Here is a 24,671-nt window from a genome sequence, read left to right on the forward strand (position 1 = left end):
CTTGCAGACTAGTACACCGGTTGAGCTATAGACTACAAGAGAAGAATGTAACGACGGGGAAGAAAATCAGGCCACGATGCGTGCTGATCAGAGAGAGTGGGACGAGGCACTAGTGGACCAGATGGACATAGATAACGACGAGTTCCACACATTTGTGAACTCAGGTGCAGGTATCCTAGAAGAATGGACAAAATTTGCTTTGGACAAGTTGACGGTGATTGATGGACACAAGTCGGCATGGGAGTATGATTCTATCATGGTGACCAAAGGCCAGATGTTTCATGACAAGGTCCATTTGCAGCATGCAGTGAAGAGATGGTGTTTCTCGGAGGCGCGGGAGTTCAAGGTGGTAATATCTAATCCTCGGACATACGACGTAAAATGTTTAGCTAAAGGTTGCACTTGCCGAGTTCATGGATTGTTGCCGAGGTGTTACATAGTATGGTTAACGTCTATTGTTGAGCCACATACTTGCAACTTGAGCCGACCTCTGTGCGCGCACAGGAACATGAGCACTGATTATGTTGCAAATGTGATGTACCTAGAGATTGTGAAGAAGACTAGTATATCTCCGTTTGGAGTTATGCATGCTGTCAACACCAGATTTGGGTACGAGATTTTATATGACATGGCATGGAGAGCAAAATAGAAGGTGTTAGAGAAAAGATTTAGCACATATAAGGACTCATACCATAACTTACCTTCAGTGCTAGAGGTGATTCAGGGCAGGAACCCAGACACCTGCATTGCTACTCGTGATTTTGTCAAACATGATGGAGATCGAGTCATTCAGTGGGCGTTTTGGTTTTTTCGACTGTATGATCGAGGCACTCCGATATTGCCAGCCGGTGATGTGCGTGGATGGGACATTCCTCATATGCAAATATAGGGGGCAAATACTCACAGGTATCGGGGTTGATGGTGATAACCAGGTTGTGCCTTTGGCTTTTGCATTCGTCGAACGCGAGTCTACGGATAGTTGGTTGTGGTTGTTGTAGTGGGTTAAGAGAGGTGTTGTTGGTAACAGACCTAACGTGTGTATACTCCACGATTGTCATATAGGCTTGTTGAACGCTATCAACACATTGTAGAGTGGTGCGGTCAGGGTATTGCTGTGGCCAGATTTGCATAGCCGTTGGTGCATGCGGCATCTCGGAGCAAACTTCTACAATCAATTCAGGAGCAAGAGGTTGATGGATCTATTTAAGAAGTTGTGCAAATAGAATCAAAGGAGTAAGTTTGATGCACTGTGGGAAGAGCTGGATAAACTAACTGGTAAGCATATGGAAGAAGTTTTGAAGAAGCCAGTTGTATCAAGGGAGGAGGAGCCCGAGGGTCTTGAGCCTTTACCAATTGAGTCGTAAAGTGTGACCAGAAGAAGGAAGGGTGGAAGGAGGGTTAAGTGTTTCTCTTACTGGATCAGACATGAATCACTGGAGAAATGGGCACTCATTGCGGATACTGATGGTTCACGTTATGGAATTATGACAACTAACCTCGCCGAGGTTTACAGTTGGGTAATGAAGGGGAATAGGTCACTGCAATTAGTGGCAATTGTGGAGGGAGCCAGTCGTGGAACACAGCAGTATCTCTGAGAGCGTTACAGTAAGATCGCACTACATATGGGCAACCCGTAAAGGGTGTACACGGAGAAGATAACGTCTTACATGGAAGAGAAGAGCGGGAAGGACAAGTCACACAGAGTTCATATTGTTGGTAACTGTTAGCACGTCTTCGAGGCAATGTTGCGTGACAAGGGCGGACTGGGTATCAGAAGGCAGGAAATTACAATGGAATGCAGGTTGTGGCCAGCGGACAACAAGTGCGAGTGCACTTGCAACAAGCCATCACTAATGGATTTTTCTTGCTCTCATGTGCTAGCTTGTTGCGCGAAAGGCAACATTGAGTTGGAGTATTTCGTGTCACCGTACTACCGCAAGGAAGCCGTAGAAAGTATTTGGTCCAACGAGTTGCTTGGGTGGTGGGCGGTGCAGGACTTCACGAAGTCGCTTGAAAATGGTCCGTATTGGATTCTAGATCGAAACAGCAAGGTCGACACAAAGGGGCGATGCAAGTCTCGGCGTATCAGGAATGATATGGACGATGCTGAAGGAGCATGTGCTCGCAAGGAGTGCTTGGTATACAGAGGTCTGCATTCGAGGGGGCAGTGTGAGTAGTATCCGGTGAACACTCTAACGTCAGACGAGAAGGTTAGGCATGTCCCGGTACGCCAACTGAAGAAGAAGAAAAATCCTTCGAACGAGACTATTATTTGAAGTAAGGTGTGACTATTTCCATATTGTATTACTAATTGGATGGTGCTCTATGTTTGTGATATTAGTCTGTCTATATGTTTAAGCCTTGTAATATTGGCATATTATTGTATTACATAATATTCGGACAATGTGAGTATGTGTTGTAATATGTGGAGCATGTTGTATTATGTACTATTTGAAGTTACTGGACAACTTGAGTATGTAATGTTATATGTGGATCCTGTAATATTTGGACCATGTTGTATTATGTACTATTTGGAGTTACTGGACAACCTGAGTATGCGATGTTATATTTGGACCATGTAATATTTGGATCATGTTATATTATGTTTTATTCGGAGTACCTGACCTTTGTATTTAGTGTAATATTGGACCATGTTGTAATATTTGGATTGTTTTGGTTATGTTATATTTGGACTGCCTTACTCGTTGTTGTAATATTGCCAACTTTTGTATGTACTCAAATTTTTTTGCACATAATGTGTTGTACTACATGACGTTTTTGAACAACCTCCTACGTTGCTCCTCATATTGTATTTTATTTATGTATTATTCTTTATGTTTTATTTCTCTCGATTTTAATTTTTATTTTGCATATTCCGTGTTGCATTACTATGTGCTTGTCGTATTAATTATGTTATGCAGTGCAATCTTTTTTGCTTTTAGGTATGGAGCTCATCGACCCTATGATCGATGCAACGCATCGAACACACTTGGACAGCACCGAGCTATACCCAGTCATGAGCTTACGTACTCCAGACCACTTTTAGAGGCTTGACCAACGTTGGATCCCGAGGTAATAACTTTGTGCGTTATATGTTTGTTGTTGTAAATCACTCAATTTTTTACTCGCATTCTTTATTTTTCGTAGCCTGAGGGCATCGGGTCTCCTTCCTTTGGCGCGTCTCCTCAATTCGACTAGGAATTGGGCCCTTCTATTTCCCCTTGATAGGACACTACTGACAGCACTGGTCAACCGTTGGAGGTTGGAGACGCACACTTTTCACCTGCCAGTAGGTGAGATGACTGTCATGTTGCAGGATATCTCCATGCTACTAGGATTGCCCTTGGCGGAAAATGTTGTGTTTGGGCTAGACTTGCACGGTGGGTGGAGGGACGAGCTGCTCGCTAGGTTCCACAGAGTTATTCTTGAGGGTCAGCAGCCTGAGCAGGTGGGTTTTGACTCACCCCACGGTCCATCAAAGCCCTAGGTCCAGCAGTCCCAGGCGGACCACCTGATGCTAGAGTCATAGGACTGGAGAGTGCAATGGCACCTGGAGGCGTACCTGATGTGGCTGTTTGGGTGGGTCATCTTCACCACCATGGAAACGAACACCATTGATAAGCGGTTCATCTTCTTCAAATAGCAGATTGCGAATGCCCCCCTAGAGTAGGTCCCTAAGTACAGTTGGGGCTCCGCGGTCCTAGCGCAGACGTATCGGGCGTTGTGTGAGGCCTGTAATAGGAGGAGTGACTCCGGTTCGATCACAAGTTGTCCTTTGCTCCTAACCCTGTGATCATACGAGCGCTTCGACATAGGGCGCCTGCACCTGAGCTCGTATGACGCGTACGCAAGGCTTTCTACTTCCCCAACAAGTTAGGCTTAGGCAGTTCGGGTATCACCAGCACTTCTCCCTGCTATGATGACCGACGGGCAACACTCAATTGTAAGTATTTGTTGTTATAGGTTCTTTACTATTCATGTTTTTAGTTCCGTAATCGTAACATTGTCTTGCAGGATGACGAGGAAGGGTCAGGTTATCACGTATGATGCAAATTGGAGGGGTAAGTTGCAGGTGTGGGTGGACGCGGTTGGACACATCCATGTCCCTCGTGGGCCTTACGACCATAGGATGTAGGATGCGTACTTGTGCTTGTTCCATGAGGTGACGCGGGTTAGGTGCATCCCAGTGCCTTCAGAGCCACCGCAGCACGAGCCAGGGGTCACCGACACGTTTGCTATGGAGCCGGCGGTGGTGTACCACGCAATGGTACGTGAGGATGTTTCATTGTACTGACTTTCATTCTTAATATTAAATGTGTTCTCTCGGGCATTGCAGGCGGATACGTACAGGGGCATCGGCACAAAGCTACTAGACTTCGTGGACTGCTGGGAGTCGTTCCCATAGTGGGTTGAGCCGGGCAAGCTGATGGCTGGTCTGCGTCGGCTGTCACGGTGTTGCCTCAATGGGTTTCGATGTGCTTTATGCTAGCGGGTATCGGACGTCGTCAAGCCTACCACATAGATGAGGTCGCCGTCATGCGCTCAGGCTATGCCGCCATGCTTCTACACGAAACCAACCTCGTCATCTCGGCCACCACTAGTGCGGTACATGCCGACTCCTAGTTTTCACTCGGGTGCTTCAGTTCCAGGTTCATTACTATCAATGGTATCACTCGGGATTGTATCTTTCAATTCAACTATACCGTGATACATGACATTTGACATAGTTGTACCATGCAACAGTTCCAACCTCCTTTGACGCAACGTTCGGCTCATCACACTCTATGACGGATGACTGGTTCTCATTGCTGGCCGATGAGGAGGGCCCGTCCCAGACATCAGGGCACCTCTACCGACGCATGCGACGTAGCCCAACCTTGTCACCCCTATAGATGCTGCATGCCCACGGCACCCTCCGTGCGACCCCTTGACGTACTCCACCGACCACGTACGTCACAGAGAAGCAGGCCGATGGAGGCCGGTGGGCATGCCTAACAACCGCACCTGTGGCCATGGCGAGCCCCTTGACTGTGCTGCTATACAGTACTTGTACATGTTCATGTCATTTCTATTATGTGATTGCCATGTCATGTAGGATGTTTATATCAGTACTATGTTATCAGCTATAGTTTTATTACCCGTGTTCTCCTTCCATCGTAAAGCGTAGCATCGTGCAATCTTATCTGCTTTCGAACATATTTGCGTGCCATCCTGTCAGCAATAAATCGTTGACTTGCAACTTTCAAAATCAAAACCATGCGCATTATGAACCCTACTACAATTACGTGTGCAAACAAAATCCAACGTTACATGACGGTACAAAATCCAATGTTACAAACAACGGTACATTAAAATAGTACATAAGGCTAAGGTAGTATATCGAGATACATTGCTGCTAGTCATATTTACTAAGAATGAACACATCCATATTACTCCCATTTGTTCCTCTGACCTACAATACAAGGCGGGATATAGTGCCTTTTGACGTTGCTACATCTCTCTTAGCACAATTGTTCCTGCAGTTTCTCGATAATGGCATGGAGGTGACAGATGTATTCTTGAATGTGTGGTTCTATCCGCGGGTCTATCTAGTACTGGAACCAACAATCATCCATCTGGAAAAAAGTGGTACATGAGGTAAGTAAATGGTGTTGACAAAATCTGAAAGAAAGTGAGTATTATTTGTTCGTACCCTAAAATGTGGACAATGGAAGAATCGACAGCCTATGTCACCGAAATGCTTATAAACTTGGACTACAGTATTATCTCCATGTCAGCATGGCAGCTAAAACGAGCAAAGAAGAGAATTGTGGTTTTCGTAGAAATCTCTACCATAGACGTCTAAATGAGGGTGTGGAGGTGGTGGATATATTGGGACATCGAGAGGATGAGGATACGCCATTGTCTCGATGCAATTCGAGATCATGAGATGTGTGAGTGGAGAATCGATTGAGTTTCGTTTATATACGAGAAGTCCTGGCGGTAGTGGATAGATACGGTAGCACTGAAAAGCCTATTGCCAAGACTGCACCGACCTATTAGGGGTAGCACTGAAAAGACTTTTTGCTAGACTGCACTGCTAAGATCTTACCAGAGTATTTGATACCCCTTCATCAATATAACGTACTACAGTATTGACTAATGCATGTCGTGAGTCATACTTTAGACATGAAATGACCACACAAAAGAGTATCAATGTCACAACTTTTTCAGCTTTTACAGGGAATCCTATGCTCTAGTCCACAGCCAAGCCCATGCACCAGCCCACAACCAAGTTCATGCACTCATTCCATGCACCAGCCCGCAGCCACCATAAATAACCACACCCTCATCCATGGATACACCACTCCTCCCTTAGCTCTCTCACTTGCAATGTATTCTTCAGCTCCACCAAGCCCACTAAAGAAACATTAGGGAATTTTCATCAGTTAGAGGGTTGAACCGCCAATGTGCTTCTGTAGTGACCCTTGTAGGCTTTTTGAGTCCCAGGACATATCTTACACATATGGCCTACTCTTCTTCATGTGTGCTAACTACCAGTATGACCCGCCTCGACATGGATCGTACGAGTACCTACCGGTATAGCGACATAGATCACTCATATGACACTTTTCTATACGATTTCATGCACTGACTTACTATTCTCCCCTCTTGATTCATTTGTCCAGTCTCCTCTACCTATCTGTGACTTCATAGAATGGTTGGATATGGAACAAAATGAGCACCAGAAGCAGTGGATCGGCATGGAGATGCGGTGGAGGAGGGAAGCTTACGAACACCTCGAGTATGAGTAACATCAGGAGGAATGACGGATGAAGCAGCAAGAGGAGCGCATCAGGACGGTTGCAAAGGAGCATGCCGTGACTGAAGCACGCGAAGCAGAGAAGGAAAGGAAGTGGGAGAGGGCCCATCATGCTATGGAGCAGGGCCCCGATGCCTTGAGAAAGGGCAAATATCATGCCAACGTATGTTATCATCATCTCTTTATGGTTATGAGCGCATGTAACCTCCATGCCGCGTTCTATGATAATTGTGATTCACAACTACTATTGTTCGCAAAATTAGATTTTGTATCCTCCCAACATTACTTGACTAAAAAATTACTCTCACAAATTTAGATCAACTAAATAATTAAATATCAACAAAATCACATCGAACCAAAATTAGGAAACAAATGAACCACTCTGAGATGCCATTAGCCTCAGCCTTATTACAAAACATCCACGGACCTCATTGCCTCAGCCTCCATATAGCTGTAGTTGCTATTTTTGAACGAGTGTAACTTCTTCTATAGGATGTACATTGAGTTCTGGCTATGCCTCATTAATATTTCCCAAATTTTTATTAAAAACAAAATTAAAATAGATGTAACCTGTTGGCATGTGAAATACCAGTAGACCTATCGGTATTCCAATTACTGACAGGCATGTCAGTACTCCACATGCCGACAGGCCTGTCAGCTGTCAACTGGACCGACACCCATATTGGTGTCTACCTGAGGGCTGTAGGCACGCGGAATGCCGACAGGCCTTTTCTCCGCATTCCGCATGCCGACAGGCCCCCGGGCAAGTGTCACGTACCGTGTCGGCATGTGGAGTACCGTCATGTTCCTTGTCGGTACTCGGCATGCCGACAGGTAGCTAGTCTTGTAATTTTGTTTTTTGGCTATTATTTTTGTAATTTTCTAATAAAATAATATTATTAAAAAAAACCTCTCCTTCCACCCACCGCGACTGCTGCCGTGTTTGGGCTGCATCCACCTCGCGCATTCGTCGTACCCAATTGAATTTTTTATTTTTTAATATATGCAAAAATACATGTCCGTTTTAAAATATTGTACATCTAGGCTACCGTCGCCCGTCCACAGCTGACAGCAAGGTGTCGTCCATCCAATGGGTGACACCTTGTGGGGCCTATGGAACAACGATCAGAAATTAAATACCCTAGCCGATATAGCATACACATCAACGTATCGTCCAATTGTTGGAAGGGTGATAGGGCTTTGTGGCCCATTGAAAAATGTGTTACCCGTTGAATGGGCGACACCTTTTCCTACATGCATATGATTAACAAAAGGTGTTGTTGCATGTATCGCATGTTGAACGGGTAACACCTTTTCTGGTGGCCCCTAGGCGACAACAAAGGTGTCGTCCGTTGGTTGGACGATATGTTGATGTGTGTAGCAAAAATGATCCTATTAAGCTATGATTGTGATTTTGGTGATTAATAACAACATAGTCATTGGGACTAACATGTTTGTCAAGAATATATGTTAGTAGATCTCATAGATGCAATACATCAAGAAGTCACCATAGCCGAGATAAAGTTTGTTTTAAGTGAAGAAGTTTCAGAAAAAAATGTACTCATCGGATGGTCTGATGTTAGAAGAATTGTATGCACCAGAGCTTTATATCCAGAGACAGTTTTACCTCACCAGATGGTCCGATGTCAAATGGACAGAAGCAGTAGAGCATTGTTGACAAAGGAAAGAGTGCAGATGGCTTCACCGGATGGTCCGGTGATCACCAGAGGATCACACCAGACTAATTCTTCCAGAGAAAAATCTAAGCACAGAAGAACGAATATCAACTCACCGGAAGGTCCGGTGCCTGTGTTGTACACACCGAATTCTTCACACCAGAGTATTTCCTGCAGAAGCATTTCTAAGAGTTGAAGATCGAAAAATACCTCACCGGATAATTCAGTGATAGGTGTTTGTGTACACCGAAGATGTACACTGAAGTAATTTACATAAAGAGGCTGCATAGGCTCGGATGGCTCAAATATACTCACCCTATAATCCGGTGATGGAGATGATGTATACACCGAAGTGTTCAATATTCAGGATGACTTTGAGTGGAATCCAACAGTTAGTTTCTGATCACTTTAAAGACAGAGACATTTGAGAAGATGTCCAAACCACCAAAGTGCTTAAAGTGATCATTCAAGGTGATTAAGCATAAGATTAAAGAGTGTTTAATGCTTATAGGCCTAGAGTGAGTTGTAGCTAGGTGCTACAGTTTGAAGAAGGTATCAATAAGTGATCCTACCTTGTACCAAGTGGTACGCCAATGTTTTGGAGTCTTGGTGACTCGTCGGCAATTTGAGCCAGAGTTGCTCAAGCTTGTTGACACTCCGACTTGGTATGTAGCGGTGGCAAGACACGTGTACGGGGACGCGGAGACTCTTGCCTTGGTAGCTCAAGCTTTGAAGTGATCACGGCATGAGTGACCGAAAGAGAGGCTAGTGGTGAGGTCTTGCTTTTGTGGCTTGGTGGCTCATTCGGCTTAAGGCTTTGCTTTGGTGGCTTAAGAGTTGTGACCGGGTGCCGACCAGAAGCATATTCTTGATGGAGCTCCAATGTGGACTAGGGTGGTATTCATGCCTCGATACCACGAGATAAAAATTTCTTATGCCGGATTTGTTTCTTTACCTTATTTACTTTTCCGCATTTACCTTCCTGCAATTTACTTTTCTAGAGTATGTTGCAATCCTCTTGAGTGGTAGAGTAGACGCACTAGATAAACTTAAATCACATTTAGATAGAAATTAAGATATATTTATCTTGTGAAGTTTTTGAGGCTAATTTAGTTTAACTTTTTAAGTGTCCTAATTTATCTCTCTCTTACGATGTCATTGATCCCTACAACATAGACGTCATATTGATCAGAGTATTTAATTTTTGACCGTTGCGCTGTGAGTCCTATAAGCGGTGACACCTTGTTATTGTTCTTCCAACATATTATAGTAATCTAGATGTGTAATATTTTAAAATAAATATTCATTTTTGCAAATATCAAAAAATAAAAATATATAAATAAAAGTGTTGCGTGCCCAATTTGCCTTCGACGCGGCGTAGCGAAGAGTCGCCGGTCAAGGCCTTTCCGCCTGGTGCCCCACGAGGCCGTAGTCCGAGTCAGACTCGGAGTAGAGAAAAAGTTACTCTGACCCTTCCCTGGCCCTGCCTTTAGTTGTAGCAACTCCTCATGCATGCATCCCATCCCATCCCACGTAGACAGTGTTGCAGCCAGTATATTTGCTACGAAACTGCCGTCCCGGGCGGGGCCAAATGGATAACGACGACACGAACCAAGCAGCTGAGCCATTCCTCAGAGACGAACTACTGACTGCATTTTAATTTCCAGGCCGTTCATTTCGTAGCTCAAGCCGCCGTTTTGCTTGGTTGTTTTCCTCGGGAGGAGTTCATGTTCACATGCACACGTAAGCATACATAGATATCAACCTCACGCATGCATATCTCCAGAGTCCATTTCTGGGTCGACATGCCCGCATTTTCCCTTCGCGTTCGCATTATACACACCTGAATCTCGATCTGAGATCTAAGTTCATAGAATCTATCCATGAACTTCGCTACGCACGTCACTTCAATTCTTCGGGGCGACGGCTCCTGCTTGCCGCGTAAGTACATGCAAATGGGAGCGCCTCCTTTTCTTTAGACAGGTTTGTTACCTAGTTGGCCTTTTAGCGGCCTGGAGAAGTTCCAGTGAAGTTCAAAGCCAAAAAGAATTGTACTGCATGTGTTCTCTCATTTGATGACTCAGCGCTCACGCGGTCAGACTTGCTAAAATACGATCATTAATATTAATAGACATGTAAGTGCTATATTATTACTCAGATTTTGTTCAAAAAGTTATTTTAAAAAAGTTTGGTTATTTTTACTTTATAAGTACAAAGTCCCAGAAACCGACAGAAGTAACTAACAAAATCAGAATTATGGCTATCTAAGGGTTGGGTTTCTTGTCAGAGTTGGTATAATGTTTCGACTATGATGTTCATGGTCGTCTCATTTAGCTATGGAGCGAGACCAATAACAGCAGATGTTTACTAGAGATGAAGATCTGGTTGTGTTATCTTTATAGTTTTTGTATCACTTAAGAACCTCTTTTGTAATATGTTGATATGTTTCTTTCCACTTTTAACATAATTCCAACCCTATTCTTCAGAAATAGAGAAAAAACAGAATTGGAGTACTTAGGTCTTGTATTACATTGGCATTACCTCGTTGTTTACCTTCCTTAACCTGATGCTACCCTGGCTGCTCACTAACCAGTTATTTGGTTTGACCAAACACGATTTGGTTAGACAGTGCCATGATCTGATGCTTTCTATATACTACTTGGAATATCATCGTAAGCTCCATGCAAGTTTGCCACAGCTTCAGCCAGCTAGCTGCACGCGGCAATGCAACGCACATGCGTACGTGATGGTGTCCGGGGCTACTACGCTCTACCCTGCGACGCGTACGTCGCTCGCCTCAGCACGCGACCCGCGCCGCCGCCGCAACAAAGGCAAGAGGCCGCCGGGAGGTGGTTCGGGTTAGAGTTAGGGTTTAAGGTTCCGGGCTGTATTTTCCCTGCGACATATATAGAATCCGGGAGGGAGGATGGCCTGGTGGTGTGGGCTGAGCTGCGCAGGGGCTGCGCCGCTGTAGTGAGGAGGACGAATGGGAGAAAGAAGACGACCGAAGGAGGAAAAAGATGGCTAGCGGGTAAGAGCAGATACTTAGTAACCGCTATTGAAGATATATAAGTATCAGTTTTTAAACTTTCGCATACTAACAATAACTGAGTAGCTAAGAATCAGCACTGATAGTCATTATCAGTGTCGGTTCATGGCTGGAACCGGCACTGATAGTGATATGTCAGTGTCAGTTCCAGTCAAGAACCAACACTGATATATTAATATTGATTCTAGCAATGAACTGTCACTAATAATTAGTATTAGTGTCAGTTTTAGCTATGAACCGTCACTAATAGTAAGTATTAGTAAGTATCAGTGTAGGTTCTAGCCATGAACCACTGATGATTGCTATTATCATAGTTCATCTTAAAAAATTTATAACATTTTTACACAAAGTCGGATGCGGAACAACTTTATATGAAAATTATAGCTCTCGATGAAATCTAAAACTTTGTAGTTAAAACCTTTTTAATTTGAGATCATTTAAATACCTAAATAATTATAACAAAGTTACAGATGTAGTCGATGACACCTCACACTAAAAAAATTTATAACTTTTTCACACTAAGTGGGATGGGGAAATCTTTATATGAAAATTGTAGCGCTCAACGAGATCTACAACTTTATAGTTGATCAATTTTTATTTGAAACAATACAAATGCACAAATAAACTAATAAAAACTATCGAAAGAACCACACACACATAATCACAAACTAAAGTGCGAGATCTAGTGTAAAACTAGTATAAATTATTGAAAAACTCACATATTTGGCCATAAAGATGAAAACCACAAATTCAAATATTTTTATCGTAGGTTTGGTAACTCGGATTGATGAAACATCTGCACAGCACTAACTTTCAAATGAAGCACTATGTCTAAAAAAATTCCAAGCAAATCTAAGAAGGTCAATTTTCGATGAAAAACTTTATATGTTATGTTAAGGATCTTCCGATCCTTTTTTGGGTCAAAAAGTGTACATGTCTTTTTTTTTATGCGTCTACTCATTAGCTTTCAAAGTAGACGTCAAACGTCGAAATCGGACTCCGTATGTAAAAGCTATGGTTATTTTATTGAACACTGTATGGATTGAAAATAAACTTAAAATACGAAGTTGGATGGAGACAAACTTTATATGAATATTGTAGAACTCAACGAAATGTATAATTTTGTAGTTGACAACTTTTTATTTGAGATCATTTAGATGTCTAAATAGTCATTCAAACGTTTGGTCAGAAGATGTCAAAAAGATTTATTTTACTACTATACTCACGAACGGACGATGGCCGGGATGGTTAGAGGGGTCGCGTGCGTGTACCTGCTGTGAGATCGTGAGTTCAAGTCCTAGTTGCTGCATGTGAGTGAATATCGCGTGACTTTGTGAATATTAGACACGATCAGGTGAACAGCCTCTGGTCGTGAAAAAAAATAAAGCTTTTTTTAGCTTGAAAAACATTGAATCGGAACTGACTATCAGTACCGGTTGGTAGCTCTAACCGTATGGACTATCAGTGCCGATTTGAGTCATCAACCAGCACTGATAGTGATTTTATGCATCAGTTCTATACCCGGCACTGACCGTTAGTGACTATCAGTGTCAAGTAATCAGTGTTGGTTGAAAATCCGACACTGATGAAGATTTTAAACCAATACTAATGAGGGTTTCTGCCGTAGTGAGATCCAATAGTCTCTTAGCTCCTCTACTGTTTCGCGGTCAGTGGAAGCCATTCCGCTAATATTTTTTTTTATGAATGAGGAAGAAAAAGAAAAAAAATAAAGAAAGGAGGGAAAAAAAAACAGAGAGAAAAAGAGGTGGATAAGCCATCTGGGTCCTCTGCATCTGCCACTTGTAACGGGAAATGTTGGGCGATCTGTTGAGGGTGCGTGTGAATTAACGGTTAAAATGTAGTAACTACACTACTAATTCTATGCTAATAGTGGTCATATTACTGATGTTCTTTTTACTTATCATTTACAACATCGATATGGTTTCTAATAAGCACGTTTGATTATTATTTTTGACAACTATCTTTTGATAAAAATTAATAGAAATTAGATTATATTAAAGTATTTTTATAATAAATTTATTACTATCATTTTCATGTACCAAATCCTAATAGTTTTATGTATATTAGTGATCAAAGTTTCTAAAGTTTGACTACACGTATTCTAGAATGACATCTATTTTAGAACGAAAATAGTAATTACTAAGTAAAGTACTCCCTCCATTTTTTATGTAAGGTGTCTTAGCTTTCAGCTCTTGGATTAAGAAGCATTTAACCATGGGAAAAGCAGAGGTAAGAAAGACTATAGTGCTCTTAATCTTCAACAACCGCAGTAATGCATTCAACGCTTGGAAATTCAATCTCTCTCACGGCGTGCATCTCATCACACAACCTTTTGCACTTCCCAACCACTCTCACGGACTCATGCATGGCAGCATGAGCATGGCCAGCGCCGTTGTGCAAAATTCTTGGCTTGGTATCTAATCTGCTCAGCTGAAGTTAGCGGCCATGAATTTTTTTTGGCTGACCGCCAAGTATGCGCAGTGTAGCTTAGATGAAGTTAGCGGCTATGAATTTTTTTTTGGCTGAGCGCTAAACCTAATTACTATTTCAAATTTCATATTAGTGTACCAAAACAGTTTTGCTACCTGTATAAAATGTTGTTACTGGCCATTAGCATTGCATAGAGCGAGCAAGTATGGCAGCTTTAGCAGACCTGAACCATCCTCCTTTCCGTGTTCTAAACTGTCATGTAGTAGATGATGTGCCTCTTGATTTCCATGGAGAGGACATCAACCCAGGTGACGCGCCAGGGGATAGCCAGTTCTGGTGACACTGAAGGTAAATCACCTCATTTTTTCTGTTCTGGCTGGTCTTTGTTTTCTAGTAAGCCTCCAACAATGATTTTCTATGCAGGTGTTGGGACTGGAGGTGTGAACCCATCAAGTGCTCATGGCAATGGCAATGGAGGTAGCGTGTCCTTTTCTTTCGCTAAGAATTTTTGTTCAAGCAACAAGTCCTTTTTCTTTCGCTAGGCATTTTTTTCAAGCATTGCTGCTTGTTTTAATTTTTTCAAATCAAAATCTTTGTACTTTAAAGGTTGTCAATGCACTCATCAAAGAGAGATTGAGAAACTAAGTTGAAATGTGACTTCGTTTACTTGTGATGAGTGATTGACATTGATATTTATTTAGGTTGATGATTTTTGATTTTGTATAGGCGTCGATGTGATTTAAATTGATTTGGGATTTTATTTAAACATATTAATTATGGACTAATTGGAATTAGAGTTGGAGATATATGTTTGTTTGTCTCATGGTGTGCAAGTGATTGATGCAACTCGGCGGTCGATGGCGGGATGATCAGGGCCAAGTGGAGTGCTTGGTGCCGGACGATTAAGAAGGTCGAACAAAGTCAAGGGTGATTCTAGCTGAACACGTGGAGGTCAAGCAAAGCATGTAAGGCGGATGGAGACGGCATGTTGTCAAAGTCAAGCGATGGGGGTGTCGGTGCAAGTGATAAGGTGGTCCGAGGGTCGAGAGTGGGAGAGACTTACTAGCGGTCAGGATCGTATGACGAAGTACACGTGTCGACATCGAAGCGCTTGCTTAGGGTGTAAGCAAGGTGATGAGTCACACTTTAAGAAGCGTGCAGGCGGTTTCATGTTTTGGCCTCAAAAACGTGGGAGGACTGGAGGAGTACATGGCATCATCACGAAACTTACGTCGAGGCAAAACTAAGTCGTGAAGGCACCGCAGCTGTCCGATGAATAGAGAAGAAAATAGACCAAAATAACCTCGATAGTACGTAGGAGTGTACTACAAGAGGGGTGTATTTTGGAAAAAAGTTAAAAAAACTTAGATGTCAAATTTCCTAAGCCTATAAATAGAGAGTATGACTATTAAAGAGTTTGAACCAGCTACTTGAGCCCCATTATGCTATCTATTTGAGAGCTTAAAGCTAGAATTTTAGAGAAAAGAATAATGAGTGCTTAGTTAATGTAATAGGTGAGAATGTTAAAAGATAAATCTCTGTAATTCACTTAAAATAGGGTTGATCTATTTGAGTAATGAAATTTATGTTTTTGCATATGCTTGAATTTCCCTTCTTCTAATTTCGCTATATTGGTTCCCTTATAAGTTTGTAAGTTTTTGGTTTCTGATTTTGATTTCCGTTTTGGATTTTTAGGTTGAAATTTTAGCACCTTATGAGGTTATTGTTCTTGTTGCTATATGTATAAAATTCATATATACACGCTAATATGATAGAGTCTTGAATTCTCTTGCCTCTAGATAATCAACTTACAGAGTTTCGTTACTCGGTGTTTATTTTTTCTTTTTTCTTTGTATGTTGTGATCTTTCAAGTGCTAAGACATACAGATTGATCTTAAATGGAACGTATGGTTCATATATCATCTATAGAATCGTGTTATCACGATTTTCTTTTGTTAAAACTTCTCTATACTTTTTACTTTTATTTGAGTTTTGAGTTACGTTAAATGATCAAAAAGAAAAAGATCATCGATTTTATAATAAATTTATTAATATACGTATTCACCTACTTTTAATAGTCAATATCGTTCGTACCGTTTGCATGGCAGTTTGGACGCAACTAGTTAAAGCAGCCTGAAGGGTCTAGTCTAAAGCGCATGCCTTTTTCTCTTCTTGACACCGTCTAAAACTCATGTCAAAAAGTGTTATGAACTCAAGGCAGGGACTGGATATGGTCGTATAAATCAACCTCGGTTGATCAACATGTGCGACTGAAGATTCATCAGGAGTTTCTATGCATCTCCAGAATCGTACGTCAGTCACATGCGTGCGTCATCCAAGTGACGAGAGATGACGACCATGTGCCATCGGTCGATCGATTTCGGGTACAACAAACCCTGACCCGCTCCATTGCTAGACCTAGTTATTTCGAGAAGCAACAATTTTATAAGGTAAAATTCAGACAGGGATACGTGGATTGGTTCTGTTAGTTAGTGTTTAATTAGAGAGCGAGGTGAGATAAAATGATTTTATTTATATATTTGAGGATGAGATGATTTTATTCATATATAAATACTTATTTAGTGGATAAAATGAAACGAGTCTATTTTAATATCTCGGATCCACCGTCAGTGCCATGTTTAAAGTGAGACGACTGCATTCCACCGGTTTTTGAAACGATTCCGTCCCGAATCTTTAAATAATATTCTTTACTATAAACAATTCTTTTCGACTACTCTCTATCTAAACAACTTAAAAACAAAATAAATCTGCTCCGTCTTGTTTGGTCCCACCAACCAAGGCTCAGGTGGACCGTAGTAGTTGCGTCACGCCTCCGAGAAAGGCACGGACCCTTCAGCCAGCTCTTTCCTTCCCAACAACTGTGGCCGATCGACGACACAGCGCCACCGTGGCCCCAACACTAATTCCCATGGCCGACTGGTGAACGTTGATTGGCCTAAAAATAGGCACATGTGCACGAGACGCATATAGAAGCGGAATCATTTGTTCAGATTCTTGGTTGAACGCACTGGGAAGAAGCATTTTAGGCCCCGTTTGGTAGCGCTTTATAGAGTGATTCCGCGCGGGAATTAGCCCCCGCGCTACTAAACACTCTGTCTGGAAGCGGATTTTGCGCGGGAATCACTTCACGATTTGTATTACGAGATGATAGCTGAAAAATCTAGTTTCCACCTGATTTCCAGTTGATTCTCCTCGCTTTTAACATAATATTCTCCCAGAAATCACTTCTACCACTAGTATATCAAACGATTTTACAAATAGAATCACTTCCACCCTACTTTCACCATAAAATCACTCTCACCACAGAATCAGAGCTTTACCAAATAGCCCCTTAGGGTGAAACGTTTTTGTGAATCATGCCGTTTCACCCGTTTCTTCGGTGCGGACGTATGAACTCCCCCGTGTACTTGACCTTATATTTATGCGAAATTGCCACTCTGGTTCATCTGAGAACATGAATGTGAGCTGCTCGTCGTCGAGCCGGTCGAACTCGTCGCCGCGATAAGGACGAGATCGAAGCTAGCGGCGTGTAACTTGACTAACTTCATAATATCTAATTACTTTATTGACATTTTTTGTTTAATTTTATCCTTTTTTCCTTCTTATTGTAGATTAATAAAACAACTCATTTATACCATATCAATATCATTTCGAACCTTATTCCTATGATTTCAGATGTTATTAATGCAAAAAATATATATCATGATGGGAGTAATGGTACCATCATTATCTCTTTCGAGAAATCGAATCTAGCCAACTAGCGTGATTCTGATTCACTAGAGAAATATTTTTAAAGGGAATTTAAAACTAAAATATTTTTGAAAATATCAAAATTCCTATCAAACGCACCCTAAGTGGCGAGTGCCAAATTGTTCTTGCACCTTATCCATCAACCCAAAACGTCAGGGAGTAAATATTTTAAAATTACTCCTATTGACTGCCAGCCGGAGGTAGGCGTTTTGGACCATGCATGGAGATTTTTTAAGCACGTGTGGAAAGGAACTATACCCTTAGGTTGCGAGTCTAAACCAGTCGTCTGGTATATTCAAACAATATAAAGTTTTAAATACCTATAAATTTTTCATAAAAAAAATACAAGATCAAATTGCTGCAGTAAAAGCTGGTAACGGTTTGATCCGGTGCGCAACCACTTCTCGCGCGTCCTCTTCTTTTTCTGAAACGAACTCGGGCGTCCTAGGATGGTAACAGATGGCAGCAATCGAATGCCATGTCAGTCCAGGCGCTGGCAAAGAGCTCTCTCGCTGGCGGGCGGCCGGCCGAGGACGTACAGAAAATGCAAGACCATTCCTGTGCACACACGGAATCTAGAGTGTCGGAGTGCTTTGAGATTCAAACTAAGAAATAAATTGAAAAAAACTATTTTATTGAATAACACATAATTAATCCGAACATTTATACACTATAAAAAATCGAAAAATATGAGCCATCCCGACGACCACAGTATCACACCAGCCGTGCAATGCAACGCAGCGCCAGCGAGCGAGCTCGATCTCGGCCTTCGTCGTTCTCGTCGCGTGCTTCACGGTTACGCCAGCACGGCCCCCGGAACGACGATGCATGCAGCTAATTACGCAGCATCTGTTACGACTGTAATTAGTTAATTTTGGGGCCTTGTTCCGAACAGAAACTCCCATTTTTTCGCTCTGCAACTTCCTGGCAGCTTCGACTACCGTCGTTTTGCCTACCTTATTTATACGCCGCGCTTGGCTGTTTTCCCTACACAAAATCCATAAACGTTGGCAGCCATTGCTGGAATCAGTCACGGTCATCATCAGGTGTTGCGGCTGGCGTCGACGAGGCAACCCAAGAACCATCGCATCGTCCCTGCTTGAAGAACTGCACCCTTGCAAGTATTTGAATCTTGTATCATCTTGTTAGCTTGCTGCGCGCGGCGGTGGTCAATTATTGGATTGATTCTTTGGTTTCGAACAACTTTGGATCGGATCAATCCGTGTTGGGGTGTATATATATACATATGGAGTGTGCCGACTACCTGATCGCCACGGGCCGGTCGACGGCGGCGTTGGGCCCGTCGCGGTGGATGAAGAAGTGGCGGAAGGCAATGAACGTCATCCGGACGTGCCACAGGCTGAACCGCCTCAGCTTCCTCAACGCGGGCATCTTGCGCCGCACCGGGTCCTACGTCGCCATCAAGATCCTCGCCGGTGCCGAAGACGACGGCTCTGAGTCCGACGCCGCGGAATTCTCCGTCGCGGCAGACGACAAGGACTTCAAGGGCCTGGTCAAGTTGAAGCTCCTCGACTGCTTCCGCCGCCTCGGTGGCGGGGTGGGGATCGCCGCGGCGCTGGTGTCCGGCGCGGAGGGCGGCATTCGCGGGGACGAGCGCGACGTGCGCCGCCGCCGCGAGGCGTTCGGCGGGAACACGTACCCGAGGCGGAAGCCCAAAAGCTTCTGGAGCCATGTCTGGGACGCGCTCAGTGACGTATTCCTCATCGTGCTCCTCGTCTGCGCGGGGGTCTCCCTCGGCTTCGGCATCAAGGAGCACGGGCTCAAGGACGGGTGGTACGACGGCGTCAGCATCTTCCTGGCCGTGTTCCTGGTCGCGGTGGTGTCCGCGGTCAGCAACCACGGCCAGGCCAAGCGGTTCGACAGGTTGGCCAGCGAGTCCGACGACATCGCCGTCACCGTCGTCCGCGGCGCTCGGAGGCAGGAGGTCTCCATATTCGACCTCGTCGTGGGAGACGTGGTGGTGCTGAAGATCGGCGACGTCGTTCCGGCCGACGGCGTGTTTCTAGAGGGGCACGCGCTTCAGGTGGACGAGTCTAGCATGACCGGCGAGCCCTACCCGGTGGACGTCGACGCCGAGAAGAGCCCCTTCCTCGTCTCCGGCGTCAAGGTCATCGACGGCTACGGCAGGATGCTCGTCACGGCCGTTGGCACGGACACTGCGTGGGGTGAGATGATGAGCACCATCACACGGGAGAACACGGACCCGACGCCGCTGCAGGAGCGCCTCGAGGGCCTCACGTCCAGCATCGGGAAGGTTGGCATCGCCGTTGCAGTGCTCGTCTTCGCAGTGCTCACCGCGCGCCACTTCACCGGCAGCACCAGGAACGAGCAGGGCAAGCCGCTGTTCGACAAGGAGCACGTCACATTCAACTCTGTGTTCAGTGCGCTCGTTTCCATATTTCAGCAGGCCGTGACCATCATCGTCGTCGCCATCCCCGAGGGCCTCCCGCTCGCGGTGACGCTGACGCTCGCCTTCTCCATGAAGCGGATGGTCAAGGAGCACGCGCTTGTACGCACGCTCTCGGCGTGCGAGACAATGGGCTCCGTCACCGCCATCTGCACCGACAAGACCGGGACGCTCACGCTCAACCAGATGATGGTGACCGAGTTCTGGGTCGGCACCGACCGGCCAAAGTCGGCGGCCGCGGTCGCCGGCGGCGTCGTCAGCTTGCTGTGCCAGGGTGCCGGGCTCAACACCACCGGAAGCGTGTACAAGCCGGACAACATCTCGCCGCCGGAGATATCCGGCAGCCCGACGGAGAAGGCGCTGCTATCGTGGGCCGTGGCGGAGCTCGGGATGGACGCCGACGCGTTGAATAGGAGCTGCAAGGTGGTGCGCGTCGAGGCGTTCAACTCCGACAAGAAGCGCAGCGGCATGCTTATCAGGGACAACACGACCGGCGCGGTGATCGCGCACTGGAAAGGCGCGGCGGAGATGATCTTGGCGAACTGCTCGACGTACGTCGGTGCAGACGGCGCGGCACGTGATCTCGGCGCGGAGCAGAGGAGGAACCTTGAGAAGGTCATCAGCGACATGGCGGCTGGCAGTCTTCGTTGCATTGCGTTCGCCTACAAGCAGGCCGACGGAGAACGCTCGAAGATCGACGACGAGGGGCTGACACTGCTGGGCTTCGTCGGCTTGAAGGACCCGTGCCGGCCAGAGGTCAAGGCCGCCATCGAGGCCTGCACGAAGGCAGGCGTCGCGGTCAAGATGGTCACTGGTGACAACGTCCTCACAGCCCGGGCCATCGCCAAGGAGTGCGGCATCATCTCAAACAACGATCGGGACGGCATTGTCATCGAGGGCCACGAGTTCCGCGCCATGTCGCCGGAGCAGCAGGTCGTGATCGTGGACCGCATCCTTGTGATGGCACGGTCGCTTCCCATGGACAAGCTGGTGCTGGTGCAGCGGCTAAAGCAGAAGGGCCACGTGGTCGCGGTCACCGGCGATGGCACCAACGACGCGCCGGCGCTCAAGGAGGCCGACGTGGGCCTGTCCATGGGCGTCCAGGGAACCGAGGTCGCCAAGGAGAGCTCCGACATCGTCATCCTCAACGACAACTTCGACACGGTGGTGACGGCCACTCGCTGGGGCCGGTGCGTCTACAACAATATCCAGAAGTTCATCCAGTTCCAGCTCACCGTCAACGTCGCCGCACTGATCATCAACTTTGTGTCTGCGGTGACCACGGGTAAGATGCCGCTGACGACCGTGCAGCTCCTGTGGGTGAACCTGATCATGGACACCATGGGCGCCCTGGCGTTGGCGACGGACACGCCCACCAAGGCACTCATGCGTCGCCCGCCCATTGGTCGCACGGCGCCGCTCATCAGCAACGCCATGTGGCGCAACCTCGCCGCGCAGGCGGCGTTCCAGGTGGCCGTGCTTCTGGTACTCCAGTACCGTGGTCGCGCCATCTTCGGCGTCGGCGAGAAGGTGAACGGCACCATAATCTTCAACGCGTTCGTGCTCTGCCAGGTGTTCAACGAGTTCAATGCGCGGGAGATCGAGAGCAGGAATGTGTTCGCCGGCGTGATTCGGAACAAGATGTTCCTGGGTATCATCGCCGTGACGCTCGCCATGCAGGTGCTGATGGTAGAACTGCTCACGAGGTTCGCCGGCACTGAGAGGCTCGGCTGGGCCCAGTGGGGCGTTTGCTTCGCCATTGCCGCCATGTCGTGGCCGATCGGCTGGGCCGTCAAGTTCATCCCCGTGCCGGACCGGCCGCTCCATGAGATCATGGCAGGGTGGAAATTCTTCTAGGCATATCTGATCATATAGCTTAGTTGATTATCCATGTAATTATTCGATTCTTTCGGTCTCATCAGTGCTACATTTTTTTTCTCCTTAGGAATCGCATCTATATTACGATGGTGAGGTCTATATTTTATCATCTTAACTTAATAACTATATTTAATGTGCTCTCTTAAATATTATACTTAGCATAATATAAGGTAATAAAAACATATGCATATACTGATAAATGACATATTATGTCTTCTATTACTATGAGATTTATACCATATTTGTTATTATCTTCAATGTGTCAGTTCCATAATTTAAGGTCTACACTATATAATTCAAGCCTTAGTTTGACTTTACTAATTTTGTAATATTACAACATTTTCATGATTCTTCAATTTATTCAAAGTGTAAATTTATTCAATCATTGGTCATTTTTTATGACAAAATGTCCAACATTAAATTTGATATAAGATATGAAAATAAGCCTATCGTACCAAAAACTCATAATGACAATTAATCCTTGTCACACCCGTGTTCCCCCATAGAAAAAAAAATCATAAGAACTCATCTCTCTCCCATTCCCATGACCCAACGTCGCTCTCTGCTTTACACTGCGCCACGCCGCCCGTCCCGTCGCAGTGCGTCGTAGCCATCCTCGCGCCGCTCCCTCGAGCCCCGCGTATTGCCTCTTGCCTCGCACCACCGCCTTGCCCACGCCGTCGTCCCCCTATAAAGATGAACAGTGCCCTTTTCCTCCTCCCTCCACACCACACCATCTGCCTCACCTCCACCGCCTCCCTCACTCCTTCTCTGAGCACTGCCACCACCACCATACCGAAGCCTGTCGCCGGTGAGCTCCACCACCCTTCTCCTCTTCCCCAAACGAGAAGCCCCAAAATCTGCAAATTCATCCCCATACCTTAGCCTCCTCGTGAGCCGCCTCCATTGTGGGGTAGATCCGGCCATCGTTGCCCCGTTTTGCTGGCCACCAAAGCTTCTCCCACCCTGATTTGTTGCCGGCCCTCGCCCTCGCCGGATCTACCCTGTCGCTCGTCGGAGCTGGCCGCCGCTCTCCGTCACTGATGCGCCGCCGTCCGCCGCCTCCATCGCCTCTCTCCCTCTGCCTCTCCCTCTCGCTCTCTCTGCTCTATTTGCCTGAGCCGGCCGCCTCTCCCTTCCCCTTATCCTCTCTCCCCCTCGCTGACAGGTGGGCCCAGCCCTTTAGCCCTGAGCTGAGCTGCCCGGCTGAGCCGAGTCCAGTCCCAAGCCAAGCCCAGCCCCGAGCCGCCCAACCAAGTCAAGCCTAGCCCCGAGCCGAGCCACCCGATCGAGCCGAGGCAAGCTTCGAGCCGAGCCGACCTGAGTAGAGTCGCCCGGTTTGATAAAGGAGCGGACGAGGACTTCAACAAAGGCAAGTCCTACACCGTTGATCATGTTGATCCTATATTTTCAAATGCAACCCATAGAGCCATTGTTTCAAATCATAGGGATATGCATGCTTAAGTTAATAACTATAATTTTAAAGAATATGCTAATGTAGTTATGACCTAACTTGTTTATGCCATACCTTGATATGGTCATCTTTATTCTGTTGAAACCCTAGAAGGTCCCCAATATAAACTATAATGATTGTTTGGATGAATGCTTGTTTACTAGCATGCTTAGGATTGCTTTGCTCAAATGAAAGAACCAGGATAATTACATATGTTAATCATGCCTTTTCAAAAAGTGTGAAGTGTTGTGTAATTGATGTGTGTGTAAGATGTGTTCATCGAAACTCTAGTGTGTTTTTGACGGAGATGAGTAAGGTACCCCACAAAGGTGGGAATTACCTTAGAGCAAGGTTGACCTTTGTGGTATTATTGTTGGGAGACACTTGCCTCGGTCGTATAATGACCGATTCGTTGTGAAATTCTACCAAGTATTCAATCGTACAACCACATGACCTGAATGGGCAGGACTTGACCCAACCCCTTCAACTTAGTTTGGTACCCACTCGAAGGCCGGCAGTGGCAATGGGGATCAGGAGAAGACTTGGGCAGTACGTAACCCAAGGTCCAGCTAGTGATATTGTTAAGGCTATGTCAGAGCCTTGGGATTGCTAAGTGGTCCTTCCCGTGGATATTCTAAGGCCCCTAGTATCTTAGTGCCATGCGAGTGGATATTGTGGCTTTGTTGTAAGGACATTGCATCTCATTATGATAGTTCAACCAGTTGTTAAGGTTGGAGTCTGTGCATATCTTGTGGGTAAAGTGTACAACCTCTGCAGAGTGTTAAACCTATCCGAATAGCTGCATCCTCGGTCAAGGACATGCTATGGTTTGTTCACAATGATTAGCTTTCGACATGAGTACCTTCTTGGCGTGTGAGTTGACAGTGTGCCCGTGCTTTCAAAAAGTGTTAACGATGTGCCTGGAGTATCCTGGACTAGATGTCCACCAGCAGAAGAAGTGTGGGAACTAGCGGGATGGAAGTATCTCCCGCAGGGCCAACAACCCCATAAACTCAACTTATGTGTTCCCTCAAAAATATTTTAAGATAGTCTTTGCAAATTGAACCTTGCATCAAAAACTAACTTTCTGCAAAACTTAAAGACTCTACAACCTTATCTTTGATATACCTTTATGCATCTAATGTCTCCCCTTGAGGTAGTGC

At 45.4% G+C, this 24,671-nt stretch overlaps 1 protein-coding gene across 1 annotated transcript; it reads left to right on the forward strand.

Moving 5' to 3' along the window:
- Window positions 1-18,753: 18,753 nt before the first annotated feature.
- On the forward strand, window positions 18,754-22,146 carry LOC133906958 (calcium-transporting ATPase 7, plasma membrane-type-like). The gene has a single exon (XM_062348925.1). The coding sequence runs from the start codon at window positions 18,996-18,998 to the stop codon at window positions 22,032-22,034; it is 3,039 nt and encodes a 1,012-aa protein (XP_062204909.1). The 5' UTR covers window positions 18,754-18,995; the 3' UTR covers window positions 22,035-22,146.
- The last annotated feature ends 2,525 nt before the right edge of the window (window positions 22,147-24,671 follow it).

The sequence above is a fragment of the Phragmites australis genome, chromosome 24 (genome assembly GCF_958298935.1).
Source record: "Phragmites australis chromosome 24, lpPhrAust1.1, whole genome shotgun sequence".
Taxonomy (NCBI): domain Eukaryota; kingdom Viridiplantae; phylum Streptophyta; class Magnoliopsida; order Poales; family Poaceae; genus Phragmites; species Phragmites australis.